The sequence below is a fragment of the Nilaparvata lugens genome, chromosome 9, assembly GCF_014356525.2.
Source record: "Nilaparvata lugens isolate BPH chromosome 9, ASM1435652v1, whole genome shotgun sequence".
Lineage (NCBI taxonomy): Eukaryota > Metazoa > Arthropoda > Insecta > Hemiptera > Delphacidae > Nilaparvata > Nilaparvata lugens.
In genome coordinates, this window is record NC_052512.1 from 20,762,648 (window position 1) to 20,783,781 (window position 21,134).

The 21,134-nt window shown below is 34.0% G+C and overlaps 1 protein-coding gene across 1 annotated transcript in view; it reads right to left on the reverse strand.

Annotated features, from left to right (window-relative positions):
* The window catches only part of LOC111058703 (fibrillin-2), a 341,293-nt gene that overhangs the window by 101,121 nt on the left and 219,038 nt on the right, over positions 1-21,134 (reverse strand). Inside the window, 2 exon segments of the mRNA XM_039435620.1 lie at positions 13,465-13,572; positions 17,542-17,706. Of these exon segments, the coding sequence (XP_039291554.1) occupies positions 13,465-13,572; positions 17,542-17,706 (273 nt within the window).

Below are 21,134 nucleotides of genomic sequence, written 5' to 3' on the forward strand. Positions count from 1 at the left end.
TCAAATGGAAGTGTAAAAGCAGAATACTGTATCATTTTAAGTGAAAAATAACCTTTTCCTCCACCTCCTGTCTAAAGTGCTTACTTTACTCCCTGGAACATAATACTAAAGTGTTTCTTTTTCGCTATCGGGCGGAAAAAAAAGGAAAACACCCTAGAGCGTAAAAGTGACTCCATTTAAATCACATGGGAAGCATCTCTATTTTAAAAACGTACATTTGAAATAGGTTAGAAGGTCTAAGCTCAGATGAGGAAGCATATAGAGTAGTCATTAAACCAACTAAATTCAATACCTCAATCAGACATTTGATCAATATATGAAATTTATGTTTGTATGCTGCAATATTATTACAAACTTCATATCAGTATACTAAAAAAATGTATATTTTTTTCCATGTTATTCAAAATACCAGCCAACGAATATTCCTCATCAACTAATCAAATCTGAAACGGGAACTTTATCATAGCTGTAGTTGTGGCGGCCATTGTTGTTACAACTTTTGCTGACAGATAGCACTGTCCGCGGAGAACTGTGATTACAAGCCAGCTGTTTCTGTTTACTTTTTAGATTATGTTGTAACACATTGTTGGGTCACGTATGTTTTTTTAAATTATTTTATTTGCAGTTTTTATAAAAATGTAGATGGAGGAAAAATGTTGTGTATATCACGAGTGAAAAATGTTTTTTCTCCCTCTTGAAAATTGTTGCCATCGGCTTTGCCTCGGGCTTCAAACTTTTCCCTCAGGGAGAAAAAACAGTACTTTTCACTCTAGATATACAAATAAGTAATAATTTAATCCTTGACCAATACAGAAGACTTAACCAATGGGTTTACCTTCACAAAAAATCGTATCAATTTAAATAGAATAGCTTATTAGTCTTTAACTAGGTGCTATAAATATATAAAAAAGTTTGACAGTGTTAGGAAAGGTGTTTGAAAAGATACCGCACACCTCAATAAAAAAACCGTAAACCATTTTAAAACAAAGGTAAATAATAATACATGTTTGTACCAAACTAATTTTCTAGCTGAACTCGAAATTTTACATCTGGCATTTCATCAATTTACTATGCTCTATGCTGTTTCTTCAAGAAAAACCAACGCTTGCTATATAGTCCAGTCAATATAGACATAAGAAAAAGGGGGTGTGCTTGCAATTTATATTGTAGTTCTGATTTTTCATATATTATTTGGATACATGCGTGGGGTCCCATCTGACCGAATCCCAAAAGGTCGAAAAGTATACTTTCCCATATAATCGAATCCCATCTAGCCGATGAGATTCGATCAATTGCGACAAACTACAACATTTTTCTATCAAATGGGATTCGACTGTTCGAGAATCGGTTAGATGGGAAAATCAAATCTTCGACCTTTTGCGATAGTTGAGATTTTCGGCCAAATGGGATTACTATTAAAACTTTTCGATCATTTGGGATTCGACCATTTGGGAAAGTACAAGTTTGGTGGCATGCCAAATGACCGATTCCCATTTGATCGAAATTATTATTTTGTCGCAAAAGATCGAAAATTGAAGAATCCCAAATGGTAGAATTGAAACTCATACTTTCCCAAATGGTCGAATCCCAAATGATCGAAAAGTTTTAATAGTAATCTCATTTGGCCGAAAATCTCAACTGTCGCAAAAGGACGAAGATTAACCGAGAATGGTTATAAACCTATTTTAAATTCTTCAAGATTTGATTACATCAAGTTTTCACTTTGTCAAGTTTCAATTATTTGTCATGCTTTCAGTTGTAAGGAAGCAGCAGAACATTCTCTTAAAAGGGAAATTAGAAGATAGGTATTAGATTGGGGATCCTTTTCGAATGATAAAAACAGGTTTTCCGTCGCACCCAAATTTTTTCCGCCATTTTGAATCCAACTTCTTTTTTTAATTGAAAGGTGGTCATATGATACATGATTCTCATACAGGATTTCCAGAGAAAAGGTATGGTGAAAACCGCACATCGATATCCTAAACGTTTCAAAATTTATTCTCATTAATTTCCTTTATTATAGTATAAAAATGATAGAAAGATGGATATATCATCCACCTATCTATCATCTTCGATACTATAATAAATGAAAGAACAGGCTTGAACACGTATACACGTGTAGAGGATGGGAAAATTATGTTTGACGTATCATCACGTCTGAACTACTGGACTGATTCACTTGAAATGGTGATTATTTAACCTCAAAATTCGAATGTTATAATGTGTGTTTACTACATTTCTCATTGCTTGCAGTTGAAATGATTATTATCAATCAAAGAAAATTTTAGTTCACCGGTTGTGTTTGAAGTGTGATACGGATGCTCCTAAACAGGACTTTTTAACATGTAACTCGTGTAACACAAAATGCCATTTTTTGTGTCAATTAATGAAAGAGTCTAATTTTCGAAAAATGTCCATTGAAAATAAGGCCAAGTGGAAGTGCATAACTTGTAAAACAGGGTCGGGCGCATCGTCGGCTATCGCTGCGTCAGCGGCAGTACAGTCATCGTCTTTCTGCCGGCGAGGATGGCTCAAGGGCAACGGCTACTGATAACAGACAATCGCTTTCTCAATTGGATTTACAGGCTATTTCTAATGTCGTGAGAGAAATTATAAGTGCTGAACTGTCTCCTACTTTCAAAAGAGGATTTTTATTCTATGAAAGTCTCTATAGAATTCATGTCTGATGAGTTCGATTCGTTTAAGAACGAACTTGTCAGTTGCAAGGAGGAAATTAAATCTTTGAAGGAAGACGTTGACTCGTTGAAATTTTTTTTTTTTTTTTTTTTTTTTTAGATTACGTCCTAAAGACTCCAGTCATGGAGTATAAGACAAGTCATGTTATTACATAATAATTCTAACACTAGTAGTTCAACCTAGTTTAGGTTTGAAAGGAATTCTTGTACACTATAAAAAGCTTTATCAACTAAATATTTTTTCATTTGCTTTTTGAAAATCTTCAAATCATCATTACTTTTCAAGATTTGAGGTAGCTTGTTATAAAATTTCCTACCAATATAATCTGGTTTTTGTTCAAATAACCTACTATTGTGACCCATTATATGATAATCTGCTCTGTTTCGCGTATTATACTCATGAACATCTGAATTCTGGATCACACCACTCTTTTTCACATGCTTCATATACATACAAAGATGGCACAGTTAATAGACCAAGCTTTTTAAATAAAGGCCTACAAGAGTCTAACCTATTCACTTTCTCTATACATCTGAGTGCCTTCTTTTGAATCTTAAACACTCTGTCCATATTTTGTTGAGATGAATTACCCCATACTAAAATAGCATACCTAATATGAGATAGTATAAGTCCATGGTAAGCAGTTAACAGTAGTTTTTTATCATTCAGCCTAGCAAGCTGCCACAGGACAAATACCCCAGATGATATATTATTACATATCCTCTCAATGTAAGGATGCCATGTTAATTTCCTGTCCAATAAAATTCCCAAGAATGCTACTTTCTCTTCTTGGTCTAATTCATTTTCCTCTACAAACACATTTATTTCTCTATCCTCTACTGAATTATATTTACTTTTGAATTGTAGGAATTGACATTTCTTACTATTTATTGTTAATTGCCTTTGCTTCAAGAATTGGACAATTGACTGTACTCCAGTAAACGCATTTATTTCTAGACTATCTAATAAATAATTGTTAAAGATAAGCGATGTGTCATCAGCAAACAACAGAGCTCTGTGATCTTTTAACTCTTTTGGTAATTGGTTCACATACAACAGAAACAGTAAGGGACCCAGAATTGAGCCTTGAGGTACTCCAGCCTGGACCTCCAGCTTTTGAGATTTAATTTTTACTATTTCATTCCCATCCACCTTGGTAAGCTCAACACACTGGTTTCTACCTATGAGATATGATTCAAACCATTTTAGTTCTATACCATTCACACCTACAGTTTTTAGTATTTCCAATAATATTCTATGGTTCACACAATCAAAAGCTTTGGATAAATCAAGAAATATTGCGGCTGCCTTCTCACCTGAATCTATTATATCTATTAGTCTTTCAACAAGGGATACTATTGCAGTCTTAGTAGATTTCCCTTTCTGGAACCCATGCTGTTCATCACATATGAAATTAATTTCTTCCAGGTGCATCAATAACCTATTTAAAACTACTCTTTCAAAAATTTTACTTATTACATTTAGAATACTAATGGGTCTATAATTTTCAACTCTTTCAGAATCACCGCTCTTGAAAATTGGCAAAATTTTTCCTTGTTTCAGATCATCAGGGAAAATACCCTGCTCTAGTGAAGTATTAAGGAGATGCAATAAAGGGTCCAGTAATTCATTTTCACATTCTTTTAAAATTTTGCTTGAGACCCTATCCAATCCTACTGTTTTTTTGTTATTCAAATTTTTTATTATTCTTGACAACTCATCTCTTGATAATGGATGAAATTTAAATACCTTTTCAATTGGCTCAGCATTTAATGTAGTTGTATTATAAGTATTAGTGTTCAGTGACTTTTGGAGATTATATGCAACCTGTTGATAATATTTATTGAAAAAGTTACAAATGTCTATACTATCATCCATATAATTTCCATGTTCATCGATTATCCTAGGGACATTAGTAACTGTATCCTTTTGAGCTGCTCTCCTATTTCTATTAATTACCTCCCAAACAGCAGAGTTAAAATTGGTACTAGTTGTTAATATTTCAGCTGTTTTCTTACACTTAGCTTTCCTCACTTCTTTTGCATAGTTTTTCTTTAGACATTTGTATTTGACCTCACTCGGAACATCCCTCACTAATTTAAATTCCTCATAAGCTTCCCTAACAATATTTCTTTGAGTAAGGATATCTTCAGTTATCCATTCATCTACTTTGTTTAATTTACTTTTTACTTTGACTTTTTTTTATCGGACAGCATACACTAATGTAAAATCTTAGAGTATCAATGAATTGCTTATATTTGTAATTTAGGTTACAACTGTTATAGTCAAAGTCAAAGTCAAAGTCAAAATCTTTATTGTTGAAAACACTTAACAATGTTATAACAACGTCAGAACAGTAGCTAAAATATTACAGAAGAATAAGGTTAAAATTATACAAATGATACAAGAAACATGTAACAGTAGCAAACTTAAAGACACTCTAACTCTCTCTACTTATTGTAAAATCAGAATTCAAATAATCTTCAATAGAGTAAAAACACTTTTCAATCAGTATTTTCTTTATAAAAGACTTAAAATGATTTTTATCCATAATTCTAACCTCAAATGGTAATTTATTAAACAGCTTAATAGTCATGTAACGCCAATTTTTCTGAGCAGTAGTCCAATAGTGAGAGTCAATCCTTATATTTAGCCTACTTCTTGTATTGTAATCGTGAGTCTCGGCATTCAGAGTATATTTGTGCACATGCTTCCTCATATATAACAAGCATGTAAATATATATAGAGAGGGAAGAGTCAACATTTTTAAGTTCAAGAAAAGGGGCTTACAAGTTGCCAGTGGTGGCGCATGACAAATTATTCTTATTGCTTTCTTCTGAAGCTTGAAGAGTGTCGGTGACATAGAGCTATTTCCCCACAATTGAATACCGTATGCCAAATGACTATAAATATGAGCATAATATACATTTATCATCACCTCATGTCTTACAATATTTCTTAACCTACGTAACATGAAAATTCCCTTTGCAAGCTTACTACATACATCAAGAACATGATCTTTCCAATTAAGATTGGTGTCAAGTGTTAATCCTAGAAATTTGAAGGAACTGAGTTTTTCTGATTTTCTGCTGAAAGTGAATTGCAGGTCCTTTGTTTTAAGCTTGTTAAGACATAGAGCGTTAGAAGCACACCAATCTTCAATTGCTGTTGTGCAATTCTCAGTTGTAGTGTTGATTGAAGCTTCATTAAGACCACTAACTCTTAGTCCTAAATCATCTGCAAAAAGGTATGGGTGACTATCATTACAACATTCATTGATAAAATTAGGCAAGTCATTTATATAGATTATAAATAGAAGTGGTCCCAGTATAGATCCCTGTGGGACCCCGAAATTTATCATCTCACCACTTGAGAATTCCCCATTTTCAATTACATATTGTAGCCTGTTGCTGAGATAGGAGTCAATGAGATTTACTGCTGCCCTGTCAAGACCATAGTAAGATAGCTTATCACATAATTTTCCATGCTCTACTGTGTCAAATGCACGTGACAGATCAAAGGATCTTAGATTAACTTTTCTCTTTTGTTCCAAACTACTTATAATATCATGTACTAGATCCAACACATTGTCGCATGTACTCAAGTTTTTTCTGAATCCGTACTGATTTTTTGATAGTAATTTGCTATTTTCGAAGTATTCAGCTAGTTGCTTGTGGAGGAGCTTTTCAAATATCTTGGAAAATATCTGCACTATGCAAATGGGTCTGTAATTTTCTATTTTCGACTTGTCACCTTTCTTATGAGTAGGCATCATTTTAACTTTTTTTAGGCCGTCAGGGAATATGCCAAAGTCTATACATTTATTGAATAAGTGTGTCAATACTTCAGAGACCCTATTAGCAGCTAATTTCACAATAAAAGAGTTTAAGCCATATACATCTAAGCAGTTACTGTTACCTATTCCATTAATAGCAGCAAATACCTCTTCAACTTTAACATGACTGAAGCTGAACTTCGTAACTGGTTGTGGTATTTTCTTGACATAATAGCTGGAATCAAAATTGCTCTTGGGAATGGTTCCTATCTGCTTGTCCACTCTATCTATAAAAAATCTATTTTTGTCATTGATTGGCATATCACATTCAATTTTGGAAGATTTACTATTCCTACAAACATGTCTGTTAACTATTTCCCAAGCCGCTTTAGTTTTGTTTTTACTATCTGAAATAAATTTACTGTTAAATTCAAGTTTGGCTTTTTTTATTGCTAATTTATATTGCTTTTTACTATTATTATACTCCTCTTTTATTGTGTCACTAAGGCAGTCTTTATACAAATAGAATAATTGTTCACACTTTATTTTTAACATTTGCAGTTCAGGTGTATACCATTTATTATAATCTCTACTCTGATATATCTTCCTTTTAACTAGCGGATAAGCCATATTAACCGCCCCCATAAACAAGCTTTGAAATTTTTGTATTTTATGACTAATATCATCAAGCTCATAGACTGAAATCCAGTTTAAGGATTCTAGATATGCCAGGAATAGGTTTGTCCTATCTGCACTAATTTGTCTTAGTAGTATTGTTTTTTTCTTTTTATCGATACAAGACTTTTTTTCAATTTTAACTTTTAGACTCAAGGCATAATGATCTGAAAAAATTGTATGTAATACTTTACTCTCCCATCGGCTGAAATGTAAATCAGTGGCAATGTTGTCTATACACGATCCTTGTGAATTAATATTATTAATGTTTGGTCTGGTTATTTCCTTAGTTGTAATAGACATATTAAAACTAGCCAACAAGGTACATAGTTCATCTCTGTTCTCTGATTCAACATTGAAATCGACATTAAAATCAGCTCCCAAAATAACATTACAATTAAAATTAAACAAATAACTCAAAATTTCATTAAGCACCTCTAGGAATTTTCTAAAATTGCTCGTTGAAACACTATATGGCCTATAAACAGATACAACAATAATATTCAATTCCGGTATTCTAATAGCGCATGCTTCACATATCATTTCCACTGACAAATCCCTTATTTTCTCTATTTCCCTGAATTCAAGCTCATTTCTCAAAAAGATAGCAGCCCCTCCATGAATTCTATTGTTTCTAACAAAATATGAACCTAACTTGAATCTATCAACACTTACATAGATTATATCATCCTTTTTCAGCCAATGCTCGCTCAACAATACAATTTCAGTATTATTCTCATGCAAAATAGTTTCCAGGTAATCAATTTTATTACCTAGTCCCTGAACATTCCAGGAGAGTAGATTCACATCAGAATCCTGATATCTCACGCTATCTAGAGGTTTAATACTACTTGCATGATAAATTGAAACATTAGAGTGATTCCTTACATTAGTTGAAAAATTAGCCAAATTATCATTTTTGTCAATGTTTACAAGTTTAAATCAAGAGATACATCTTTATCAGTTTCATAATTCAAATAGGCTTCCTCTTCATTATCATAATCTGAAGTGACATCAGCATTACTACTCAAACATTGACTTTTTTCCCTATGATTACACGGCTGTACCTGATCGCTGATTGCCTGCTGCTTGATTTGATTGTAAATTAATTTGCTTAGTTCGACCTTTCCCTTTCTATTCATATGAAGTCCATGTCGCGTGTGCTTATTTCTTTCAAACATCCATATATTGATGATGTTTACATTGAACATGTAAGGTAGACTACAAATCACACGATTCAATTTAGAAATCATTTTGTTCTCATTTGAGTCAGCTTGCAAGTCATATCTGTAAGGCACCGTGGTTACTATGATATTCTTATCACAATTTGCTCTTACAGTTCTCACAAGATGATCTGCATATTCTTCAATATCTCTATCACTAAAATATTTATCTACACTATTTGTTCCTCCTATTATGATATTCCAATCATTTTTCGACTGATGACTATGATCTGCACTAAGAAAAGTATTTGAAAGTTTTTGAAACGGGGCCCCAGAAGAAATGTAGGCCGTGCACTTATAGGAAGGTAGCAAGCGTTGTAGAAGCTCTCTGATTCCCCTGCCGTGACTATCAGCCCATATGTTGATATTTCCATCGCAGTCCTCTGTCGGTGGACATCCTTTTATAGCTTTAGAAGGGGGCTTCGGAGAAAAGTTACTTCCCTTTTCAACTCTTCAATTGTCTCCTGAAGCGAAATGTTGAGTCGATCTGCCTCTTTTATTTCTCTTATACATCCCTCCAAACAGCTCTGCAAATCAGTAATTTCTTTTTGAATCTTACTATTGTAATCTTTGTAATATTCCAAGCTTCTATTGTGCAGTTCAATCAATTGCTTCGTAGCAGTAGATTCTACTTTATCAATCGAGTGATTGACGCCATCATGAGATAGTAATATTTCATTTCCGGGATCATTCTTTCTAAAATTAATATTTCCTCTCTCCTGTAAATTATCGTTTTCGGTTTGGATTATATCAATTTTCGCAGTTTTATCCAGTAGATCTTCTTTTAGTCGTTTTTTATCCATCTCTAGAATCTCAATACGCGATTTCAACAGTCTAATCTCTTCCTCAGTCTTATCCTCATACAACAGAGAGTCCTCAAAATTTTCCTTCCTTTTATTTCTTTCCTCGTCCAGAAGCCTAGACAATGCTTTATTTTCATCTGAGATATCCGTCAGTGTTATTCTCAGATCATTATTGTCTGAAATAGACTTATCCAGTTTGTTTAATACTTCAACAATATTTGGAATCAAGTCAGCGATTGAATCGTTTGTGCATAAATCGGCAATAATTGCAAGTGTTCTTCTTATATTTATCGCAAATTCAATTACTACCTCATTACAAAGTTCGTCCTTCAAATTACTGAGTTCTAAGTTTCCTCCATTTATCATTATTATGTTTACTTATAAACACTACTCCAATTTTCTTGAAGCAGTTCCTGCTTCAAACAATTTATATTTCCCAGCTCATATTGCTGAATTTCTTTCACAAAAGTTTTTTTTCTGCTTGGATTCTGGCCCTGCAACTTAACATCTAAAATTTGATAGTTATGATCTGATAGATCTGAGCTACCTAACCTGACATTACAACCTTCTATATTTGTGAGGATATTATCAATAATTGTCTGTGAAGTTCGAGTTACTCTTGTATATTCGTGGACCTTAATTTCTAAATTATTCATATTAATAATATCTCTAATATCCTCTGTCGTTTTATCCTGCCTGGCAAAATCGGTATTGAAATCTCCTACTACTATAACATTTGTGAAACGAGCGGTTGTAATTTCCAAAAGTGTATGGAGCAGCTCACAAAATTTTTGCCAGTCTCCATTTGGTGACCTATAGATACCTAACACTACTACCTCAAATCGATCATCAATTTTTAACCTTAGTCCCGTCACCTCTAAATCCATCTCAACAGAAAATATCTTTACAAAATCCAGTTCATAAGTTTGGGTATGTTTAGCATTGCTAGTGAATATACATACACCACCACTTCTATGAGCTATTCTACAAAATTCTGATCTCAGTGAATAGCCTGGAATCCTAACTTGATTTATTTCCTTTATTTTTAAGCCATGCTCTGTGAAAATAACAATGTCAGGATCCTCCTGTTTAAGAAATACTTCTAATCTGTCAATTTTGTTGCGAAGATACTGAATATTTTGATGATAAATACTAAAAACCTTACCATCTTGTGCTACTCTATCTCTAGCATTTGTAGCTATTTCCCTTTCCCTGTTTTGAGCCAATTTACTAAAAAATCGTTATTTGTTTTTTGACTGTTTTTAAACAGTTTTCATCCTACATAAATAAACCCACAAGATTACATAATTGTATAGATAATGTATTTTTAAAACAAGATACTGTCAATGATGGTGAGGTTGTTGGTGCAATACTAAAAATATCCATAACCGACCATTATTCTACTTCTCTACATATAAATAAAGCCAAGCAAAGAAAAATCCCAGTCCTTTAAGTAGTAATGTCACTAAAATGAATTTGTCCAGTATCATTTCCGATCTAGAGAATGAAACATGGGAAGATATTTACAGCGGTGCTGATGATATTGATTCCCTGGTTGACACGTTCATTAACAGGTTGACTTACTATATCGAGAAGCATTCTTTTATTGTCAAAATTCCCCAAAAAAATGAAACCGTTGAAAAAATGGATTACTAAGAGTTTAGTTGAATCTATAAGAAAGAGAGACAATATGTATAGGAAACTCAGTAAACAACCTTTTAATATAAAATTGAAAGAGGATTATATAGCGTATCGAAATGTATTAAATAATACAATAAAAAAGGCTAAATCAGATTATTTCAAGCTGAAACTGGAAAATAGCAAAAACAACTCTAGAAAGACATGGGATTGTATTAATGAAATGCTTGATATAGATAAAAACACGTTCAGCCAAATATAGATCCAGATATTTTGAATGATCATTTCATAAGAATTGGTGAAAAATATGCGAGTCAAATCCTGGATGATATCCATACTATTGAAATACCTGACTCATTATCCCCCAGTCCTAATAACAGCATTTTTTTCAACCCAACTAACAGCACTGAAATACTTGAAGTGATAAAATCTTTGAAAAACAATGCAGCAATAGGTGTTGATGGTATGTCAGGGGTGTTCTTGAAAAAAATTTCTCAGTTCATAGTTAAACCGTTGGAATATATAATTAATAAATGTTTTCTATCAGGCTACTTCCCAAAAAGGTTCAAAATTGCAAAAGTGTTAGCTCTTCACAAAGCTGGTGATCTTACACAACACGAAAATTAAAGACCTATAAGTCTTTTAAGTAGTTTTTCAAAAATATTTGAAAAATTGATCAAAATTAGATTAGTTTGTTTCCTAGATAAAATAAAATTTATTCATAGTAATCAATATGGGTTTCAATCTGGTAAGTCAACCACTGATGCTGTACTTCACTTAACTAACATCATAAATAACAATTTCAAATCCAATCATAAAACACTATCAGTTTTTTTAGACCTTGCAAAGGCGTTTGATTCCATACCACACAAAATACTATTGCAAAAATTACATAATTGTGGAGTTAGGGGCATAGCAAACGATCTGTTTGCGAGTTATCTAACGGATCGCTCTCAATATTTGACAATTAATGGTAAAACAAGTTTGAAAAGTCTTTCTGTATTTGGTCTTCCTCAAGGCTCAGTCCTTTCACCATTGCTCTTTTTTATTTATGTTAATGACCTTTTGAATCTGAAAATACCCAACTGCAGAGTAATTTCATTTGCTGATGACACGGTTCTTGTTTTTTCTGGTGTGTCATGGGGGGTGTATATAACAATGCAAATGAGGGTTTGAGAATTGTAAAATCATGGTTTGATAGACATGTAGGCCTACTCACCATGAACCTGAAGAAGACTAAATTTATGACTTTTTCTCTTACTGAAGTAGCTCAACCAGTACAAACCTTGTCTTTACATAGGCATTCTCACGCTATGTTAAATCATGTGTATTGTGATTGCCCTTGTATTGAAAAGGTGAAATCCTTAAAATATTTGGGTATAATGATGGATGATCATATAAAATGGGATATTCATATTGAATATATGTGCAGACGGCTTAAATATCTAATTTATAAGTTTTATAAACTAAATCAAATAGCTGATATGGTAATAATGAAAAAGATTTATTATGCTTATGCGCAATCACTTTTCCAATATGGAATTGAGATATGGGGGGCTGCTTATGATATCCATATGAACAAATTATTCACATTACAGGAACACCTTATCAGAGCTGCATTATACAGGCCAAGATTGTACCCTAGTAGACTTCTTTTTCAAAAATTCCAGGTGCTTACAGTAAGGCAAACATATGTTATTAGAATCATATTATTCATTAATAAGAATAGTGATACATTCAACTTAAGGAATAGTCCATATAATTTGCGTCCCCCAATCCATTACAATTTGATATTGACTTTACCAGCTTAAGTGTATGTAGACGTCAGTTTGAATATCAGTGTTACTTGTTTATAAATAAAGTCCCAACTGATTTCATTATTAATAGAATTACAAAATCCATAATGAATCTTATACTGGATTGGATTAGGATAAATGTTTATTTTAAATTATCTATATCCATTATGTAGTGTTTCATTCTTATATTATAAATTTTAAAAGATATTATTGTCATGGCTTCCTTGAATTGGTCTTTTTTAGTTTGTCACTTGCTTGTGATTTTGTTACTTTGTCTTATCGTTTGTAAGTATTGAGATGTGACCTGGTTTCCATAATTTTAGTTATTCTAGTGGTTTGAATAAGCTCTTTCTCTTTCTATTGACATGTTTTCTGTACCTAGTTGTTCGACTCACTGCCGGCGCACAAGTTTTCTTTGCCGGTAGTGCCATTTTGTAAGTAAGAATGTTTATTTTATCAATCTGTATTATTTTATGGCAAATAAATGAATTTGAAATTTGAAAAGAAACATTATTTATTATTAAATGATGGAAAGTAATTATTCAATTATGATTTAGATTAACATTATTCTTGTTTTGGATTTCTAGATTGGGATTTCATCATAAATGTAGCCATTGAAATGACATGATTGTTATCTAACCACAGTCATTGTTACCAACGTAATTTTGGTTTTTGCGCACTAATCCTCCATATAACCTACCAATAACCTATAACTATTTTGTGTTGCCATGTTGCAAATCTGGAGTACACAAAGTAATACTTTGCGCACTAGTGCGGAAAAGTGATTTTTCGCGTTCTGTAATCAGTGCAGGAATGGTCACTTTTCAAGGTAACTGTAGGAAAAAATATTGATTTACCTGAGAATTCCACAGGACAAGGTTCACAGTTCCTTCCCCATGCAGCTCCCATGGAGCAGCAGCATTCTTTGACAGTGATCATCTCTTTGCGTGCTACAGAACACTGTTCTGAAACAAGAAACCAAGAGATCGAATAAATTTACGGTACCGGATGTTACAACAGTGAAATAACAAAAAGTCGGTTACAGTTTACTCTTTTCCATGCACAGGAATGTGGAGAGTAGCCTATGTATATGTTATCTACATTATATGTTTGCTAACGCTGTAACTTTATCATTGGAATTAAAATAAATTAATTGGAATGAGTTGGTTTAAACAGTTCGACTATGATGGAACAAATGAAACCGGTACTTTGTTATTTTAATGAATTCTGACTTTTCTACAGATGGAAATAAACGTGAAGTTGCATTTGTTCAAATGCTGATTATGAATAATTATTATTAAACGAAAATCCCAATTACATGCTTCAAATCACCCCGAAAACGTCTGCTACTGCAAATAAAGAAAAGAGAGTTACACATTGAGAGTAAGACTAACAGACATCCTGAATTTCTGTCCTATTTTGCCAAATATAAGAAAACTTTAAAGAAGACAATACTACTAGCTAAGCAAAAAACCAATGAAATGTTCATTGCACAGTCCAACAATATTAATAGAGGCACTTGGACAATCGTCAGAAATGAACTGGGGCTATTAAATAGGGATGAGCAGAAGATAGAGTTGACTACAGCTGACAATAGGAGGTACTCTAATCCACAATGCATAGCTTCCTTGTTCAATGAGTATTTTGTTGAATGTGCATCTGAAATGTCCGGCTCTGCTAGAACATGTGAGAGCAGAGAGTACCTCAAGCAAATAAATAGGCAGTATCCTCCATTCAAGTTCAGAAGTGTCTCAATAAGTGTAGTTAGGAAAGCTATAAATAGCTTGAAAAATTCTGGCTCAACTGGGTGGGACGAGATTTCATCACGAGTGATAAAGAAGGTTAGTCCCATTATCTTGGAGCCTCTAACATTTATTATTAATAGGTGTTTGCAGGAAGGAATCTTTCCCCAAAAATTAAAGTATGCTCTGATCAAACCAATTCACAAGAAGGGAGATAGGAAGGATCTTAAAAATTATCGACCAATTGCCCTCTTAACTGTATTCTCCAAGATATTTGAGAAGATTGTGTTTGAGCAGATGATGGTTCACTTAGATGAGAATAACATTTTTCATGACAAACAATTTGGATTCAGGAGGGGATTGTCAACTAAGTCTGCTATATTTGAAGTTGTATCAGATGTGTTGGATGCTCTGGATGGATCGCGGAAGGCTTTAGGGCTTTTCTGCGATTTATCCAGGGCGTTTGATATGGTGGACCATGAGCTGTTGTTGAATAAGCTTGGATTCTATGGATTTGTTGGTAGTTCATGGAAATTTTTCGTGTCCTATTTGGAAAATAGATATCAGTCAGTTAAATTGAGTAATGGGAGTTCACTGGTATTTTCAGCATGGGAAAGAGTAAAGCAAGGTGTGCCACAGGGCTCTGTGCTTGGACCGACTCTTTTCAATTTATTTATAAACGACCTGCCAAATAATGTAGATGGCAAGCTCATTTTATATGCTGACGATACAACGGTTCTGGTTACTGGTAAGGATGATAGCGAAGTTATGATTAGGGCTGAAACGGCTATGCATCAACTCAACAATTGGTTTGGTCATAATGCATTGAAGTTGAATATGACTAAATCCAACTATATCAGGTTTGCCGTGACGGGACATCATGCTGAACCTTCAAACCTGAATGCTTCAAATGGGAGGGAGTGCTTGTCTGTTGAAGTGACTAGTTTTCTTGGAGTGGAATTGCAAAAAAATATGAAATGGGATAAACACTTGGAAAAACTTATAAAACAGCTCTATCATGCACTTTTTGCACTGAGAACTGTGAGGACTGCATCCACTATAAAGACAGCTCAGAAGGTGTATCATGGATATTTTTTAGCCCTAATACGCTACAGCATCTTCTTTTGGGGGAATAGTAAAAATAATTTATATAAAATATTTAAGATGCAAAAGAAAGCTGTTCGTGTTTTGGAGGGCTTGCGGCCATCCAATTCATGTAGGCCCATTTTTAGAAAATACAGGTTTCTCACGGTCCCAGCATTGCACTTCCTTGAGACTGTAAATTTTGTCTTCAGAAATTCAGAGAGATTTGAGGGAAATGAAGTTTGCCATGGCTATAGCACAAGAGCAAAGAGTTCAGCTGTATATCAGTACCCCGCTCACAGACTGACACTTTTGGAAAAAGGACCATATTATTCGGGACTGAAGCTCTTCAATTGTCTACCTGAAAGAATACGGTTATGTGGTAGTCATAGGCTTTTCTTGTCTTCAATTACTAATGTACTTGTGGAAGCGTGTCCCTATACAATGGAGGAATGTTGTGGTGCCTTCATACTTTGAGTTTATAAAAATACAAGGTACAGTGAGTATGCACAGCCTTTTAAAATAATCTCGACAAGGATGATTGAACCCCAATCCCACTAAACATCTAATAGCCCGCTTTTGCAGAATGAATGTAATTGGAAAATAATTGAATAGGCTGCCATAGAATGAAATAGGTCTACATGAAATCGAGAATAAAATAATAACTCAAAGGAATATAATGTATCACAAATTGAAATAAAATCTATAATAATAAAATAAAATAGTAGATGAATAATATAAGATTCTATGTGACTGTAGTAATTATCAAGGTATCTAATATCTATATGACAGTGATTGTTTTGTGATATTTGCTCTTATGTACCTGTCGATGTCCATGTATTTGTGTAAAATGCCATAGCCACCTCTAATACAAGGCCCTGGCCTACGATATTGCAATGTTGCAGTGTAGGCCTGGAATCTAATACATGATTGGTGGAAAAGATTTAAAAAAATACCAGCTGATCTTTTTCTCCAATCATGTATTAGATTCTAGGCCTACACTGCGACATTGCAATATCGTAGGCCAGGGCATTGTATTAGAGGTGGCTATGAAAATGCTCATTACTATAAATAATTAATATGTAATTTATTTATCAATTACTTGTCTCTGTAATATTTTATCTCTGTATCTACTGACACAGCTGATTATGTACCTTATCCTGAATTACACAGTCAGTGCTTCAGTAATTCTTCTATCTTTATTCATTTATACAATAAGTACATAATCAAAATGACAGGGAGAGGAGAAATAAGGTAACCTTGTTCTATTCCTCTCCCAAATTTGGATATGGTTACACATAGTCCGAAAAAGGTTAATTCTTGTGCCTAGTTCTTCACTTCACAACATTTTCTGTCCTTAATAATTTTCACAAAGCAGAATTTCAAACATAGATTAGCTATTTATGTATAAGAGAGTAATGCGCGACTTTATCCCTCGCGCAAAACATTTATCACGTGACGCGAAGCGGAGCGTGATAATTTTGCAGAGCGATAAAGAAGCATTACGCGCGAATTACATACAAAATTTTCCTACAACTGCACAAACCTGTTCAATTACTTATATCTGGTGGAGTTAATAATAATTCGTCTACACTGATATCCATTATGGCTGCAGAGCCGGCAGTCCGGTACAATTACCGACTTTTTAGGTTAAGATCTGACCTACTTTTGACGAGCTGCTTATCATCAGCTGATTAGCGAGCATAAAGAAACTCTACTGCGCATGCGCAGATGGTTAGCGAGCGAAATAGTAGAGTCTCCTCAGAAATGAGCTGTTTTACGAGGAGAATTGAGTATGTAAATTCTTGTATTACGCGCAGTTGTAGAAAAAAGTAATGTGAAAAAATTTCACATTATTATCGCTGAAATAAGAAATATTCACATAATGGACAAAAATCATGAAGTGTAAACATAACCTATTTTTGGACAATTTCTATCTAAATTTGGGAAAGGAACAGTTTCGGGCTTCAAGCCTGTTGTTCCTTTCCCAATCATTCATAGTTGAGAATTATATTGTATCTATCAATGTATAAATGAATATTAAATAAATAATTTTGAAGAGAGACCGAAAAACAAAATTGAAATGAAATCGAAAATGAAATATGATACCTCTGAAGAATATATCGTAGCACACATCCTGCCTTACGTCAATGCACTTCATGCCATTCGGACTGAGCAGGAAGCCCTCGGGACAGTCACAGATCACTCCGCCATCCGTGTTGATGCACGCTCCTCCTTCGCAGATGGTCGCACTCTCCTCACACTCATTGATATCTGCCAACAATGCCATCATTATCCTATAGTCTGTTCTAGGAGTTCTATTGTGAGGTCCACGTTATAATAGCAGTGTTTGATTAGCAATGGTATTGCTTTCCTTGTCTACCATTCAACAAAGCAGATAGCACTATCCTTTTATAGCTCCGCAACGCTGCCAGATCGTTATTCAACAATGTAGAAATGTAATATGGCAAGCCAGAGAATCAGCAACGCGATTCTATCTTATCCTTTTCCACTGTCATTATAACGTGGAACTCACTATAGGAGTTACATAGTAAGGTCCACGTTGTTATGACAGTGTTTGATTAGCAATGGTATTGCTATTCTTGTCTATCATTCAACCAAGCAGATAGCGTTATCTCTGCTTTGCTCTGTTGCCAGATCGTATTTTAACAATGTAGAATTAATAATTATTAACAAAATATCTTATGTTGATTATGAAAATTCAATATGAAATTATTGGAAAATTTAATTTCTTGCTTAATAAAATATAATTGATTATTTTAAACGAGAATGGACAATTAATATTACATCAATAAACCTGTATCAGCTACCGTCTATAGAAGGCATTAACAAGAAAGAAGATCGGCAACGTTGTTCTGCTATCTTTCTTCACTGCCATTATAACGTGGACCTCACTATAGGAGCCGAGACTCCATGTGAACAAACATGAGTGGGTCAGAGCACCTCCGTAAACAAAGCCGTAGTGCATTCGATCTGGTGACGTCAGCACAGGTAGGGCTCCTACACCAATAAAAACACTAGTGCTCCGTTTCACCAACCTTGGTCAAGGCATTTGAACATGGTTCAAGTCTATCAGAAATAATTCGTTCTATCAACACCAGTTACGTTTGACCACAGTCAATCCAATGGTTATGTTTGACTGCCGCCGAACGGGCGATCAAATTATTTTGAACACGGTCAAAAGACTGGTTCGATCAGTTTCCTTGCTTGTTTGTGGGTTATTTTTTTGATGCAATGAAAAATGTCAAAGTATCTAGTGCGATTGAATCTAGCTGTAGTAAGTTACTTATTAGGTTCGTTCTCAGACTCTTTTAATTAGTAAATTATTAAAGTATAGAAAATAAACGAAGGTTTTGGAAAAGATTTTTTTGCTTTACTATTCTATTACACAGTGGGCCTATATTAATCAATCCTTAGATCAACGTTGCTGCTTCAATGTATCTCATTAGAATTGGAATGTTCTTTTGTTCATAAAAAATTGTCAAAATTGATGGTGATTTGTAAATCTCTTTGTACTAGAGAAATAATTCATATTTGAATTATTATTATAGATGTGTGACCATACAAAACGTCTGTGCCAGGGGCGTCCCGCCGGAAACAATGAATATGAAAAAAAAATCAGTACAGTAATTACAGAAAAAAAGTACAGTAATCTGAATTTTTGACGGCGGGCCTGACGGTGAAGTAAAAAGGGCATTTAGCGCAAATTACCCTCTTAATATGAGCAGCAAAACTGGTATTAAGTATCATGGGGTGTTACTATATTACAACATTTAATTTGGATTTTCGTTTAATAATAATTATTAATTCATAAGCATTTGAATAATTGCAATATCTAAGTAATTTCCTTCCATCAAAATCAGATGTAGCCAATAGCAAGCCAGCGAACATGTTGGCCAACTTCAGAAAATTACAGCTACAAGAGTTGACCATGTTCAGATTTGACCGACGGAGTTTTGGTCAATCCCGAGGTTGGTGGAACAGTTGTATGTTTGAACGAGTGATCGAATTTTGACTATGGTCTAATTGACCATGGCTAGCTATATTTGATCAAGGTTGGTGAAACCGGGCATAGCTGATATAGATCAGCTGAAATCAACGAATTTCTATTGGTGTATGAGCCCTACCTGTGCTGACGTCACCAGAATGCACTACGGCTTTGTTTAAGGAGGTAGTGAGCTAGACCGAATCACAGTCAATAGTTAGCACCTGTCATAGACTGAACTGAATAATCACAAAATGTGACGGAGTATTGTAAACTGAAATTCAAGAGTTTAGGGGCCTGTTTCACAAAGGTACAAGTAGGTTACAAGTCTTGTTGTCAACCATGGTTTTGGAGAACAGCTGATTACAAGCGTTTCACAAAAGCAGAATTGTAAACTTGTAGTTACAATGAATTTCTACAAGTTTGCAAGTGATTTGCTTGTTAAAAACAAGTTATTTTGCCTGTTTCACAAAGATTTTCATTGTAGCCAACAGTTTTTCTCAAAATGAATTGTTCGTAACCATGAAATTTTTACCAAAGTGGAAAGCTATGTAGGCTATAGGTTTTACAAGTGATCATTAAAATTACTTAAAATATTCAATAATTATTTCTAATATTCAAAAATGCCCTATATCCCTCTATAATTCATTATTTTGGAAATATATGCATTGGGAAATCAAGTTTAATAAATCTCCAAAATAGTCATTAATGCGGTACCTCATGGGTTATGTGTACTATATTATAAATACACAGTATATATATAGTATACATTATATAGAGTACATACTGTGTAGGTTACAAAGTCAGCAATCAATGAAGTAGACTGTACAAAAAACATTATATTGTTTTCAAATAATTTCAAAGTAATTATTAAAAAGTACAAGTAACCTTTTTAATGCATGAAAAAAGGGAATTATCATCAAAATGGGTTATGTTTACTATTGGAGCACTTGTAAACTTGTAGATCATAATTTTTTGTGAAACGTTAGTACTTGTAAACTTGTAAACCATGGTTGGTAACAATGCCTGTACCTTTGTGAAATAAGCCCCAGCAATTGACTGCGGATTTGAGTCATCACTTTTATACGCACACAAATGCAAGCTCCATGTTATTATTGTTGACTCTTCTTTCGATGAATCAAAAGTCAATTTCTCATGAAGCTTGTATTCTCGCACAGAATGATATGACCCAAACATGATTTCAAATAACAACTTCAACAACGTTGTTGTTGTCAGTCGAACAACTCAAATTCATGTTTCCAAACTTGAACAATGCCTTACACTCTTATCAACGAACTATAAAATGCTGACAATCAATGGGATCTGTCAGCAATATGATCATCTAGAAATTCTCTCATGAATAATTATTATTAAACTAAAACCCCAATTGAATGCTGTAAATCACCTCGGGATGCACACCGGAGAAACGCGTTTCGTGAAAAAAGTTTCAGGAAACGTGAAACGAAAGTTGCTCGCAATCGACTGATAAGATTAAGCAGAGAACGTTTCTTTTGAAATATTGAAACTGGAACTTTCTCATTCAGCCGAATCCCAAATGACAGAAACTTTTGAGAATTTTCCCAATCGACAGAAAAGGTGGTTTGTCCCATTGAGCCGAAAGTGGTGAGTCCCAAACGACCGAAAGTGATAGGTTTCCCAAACGACAGAAAGTTTCTCTAGTTTGTCGCAAATGACA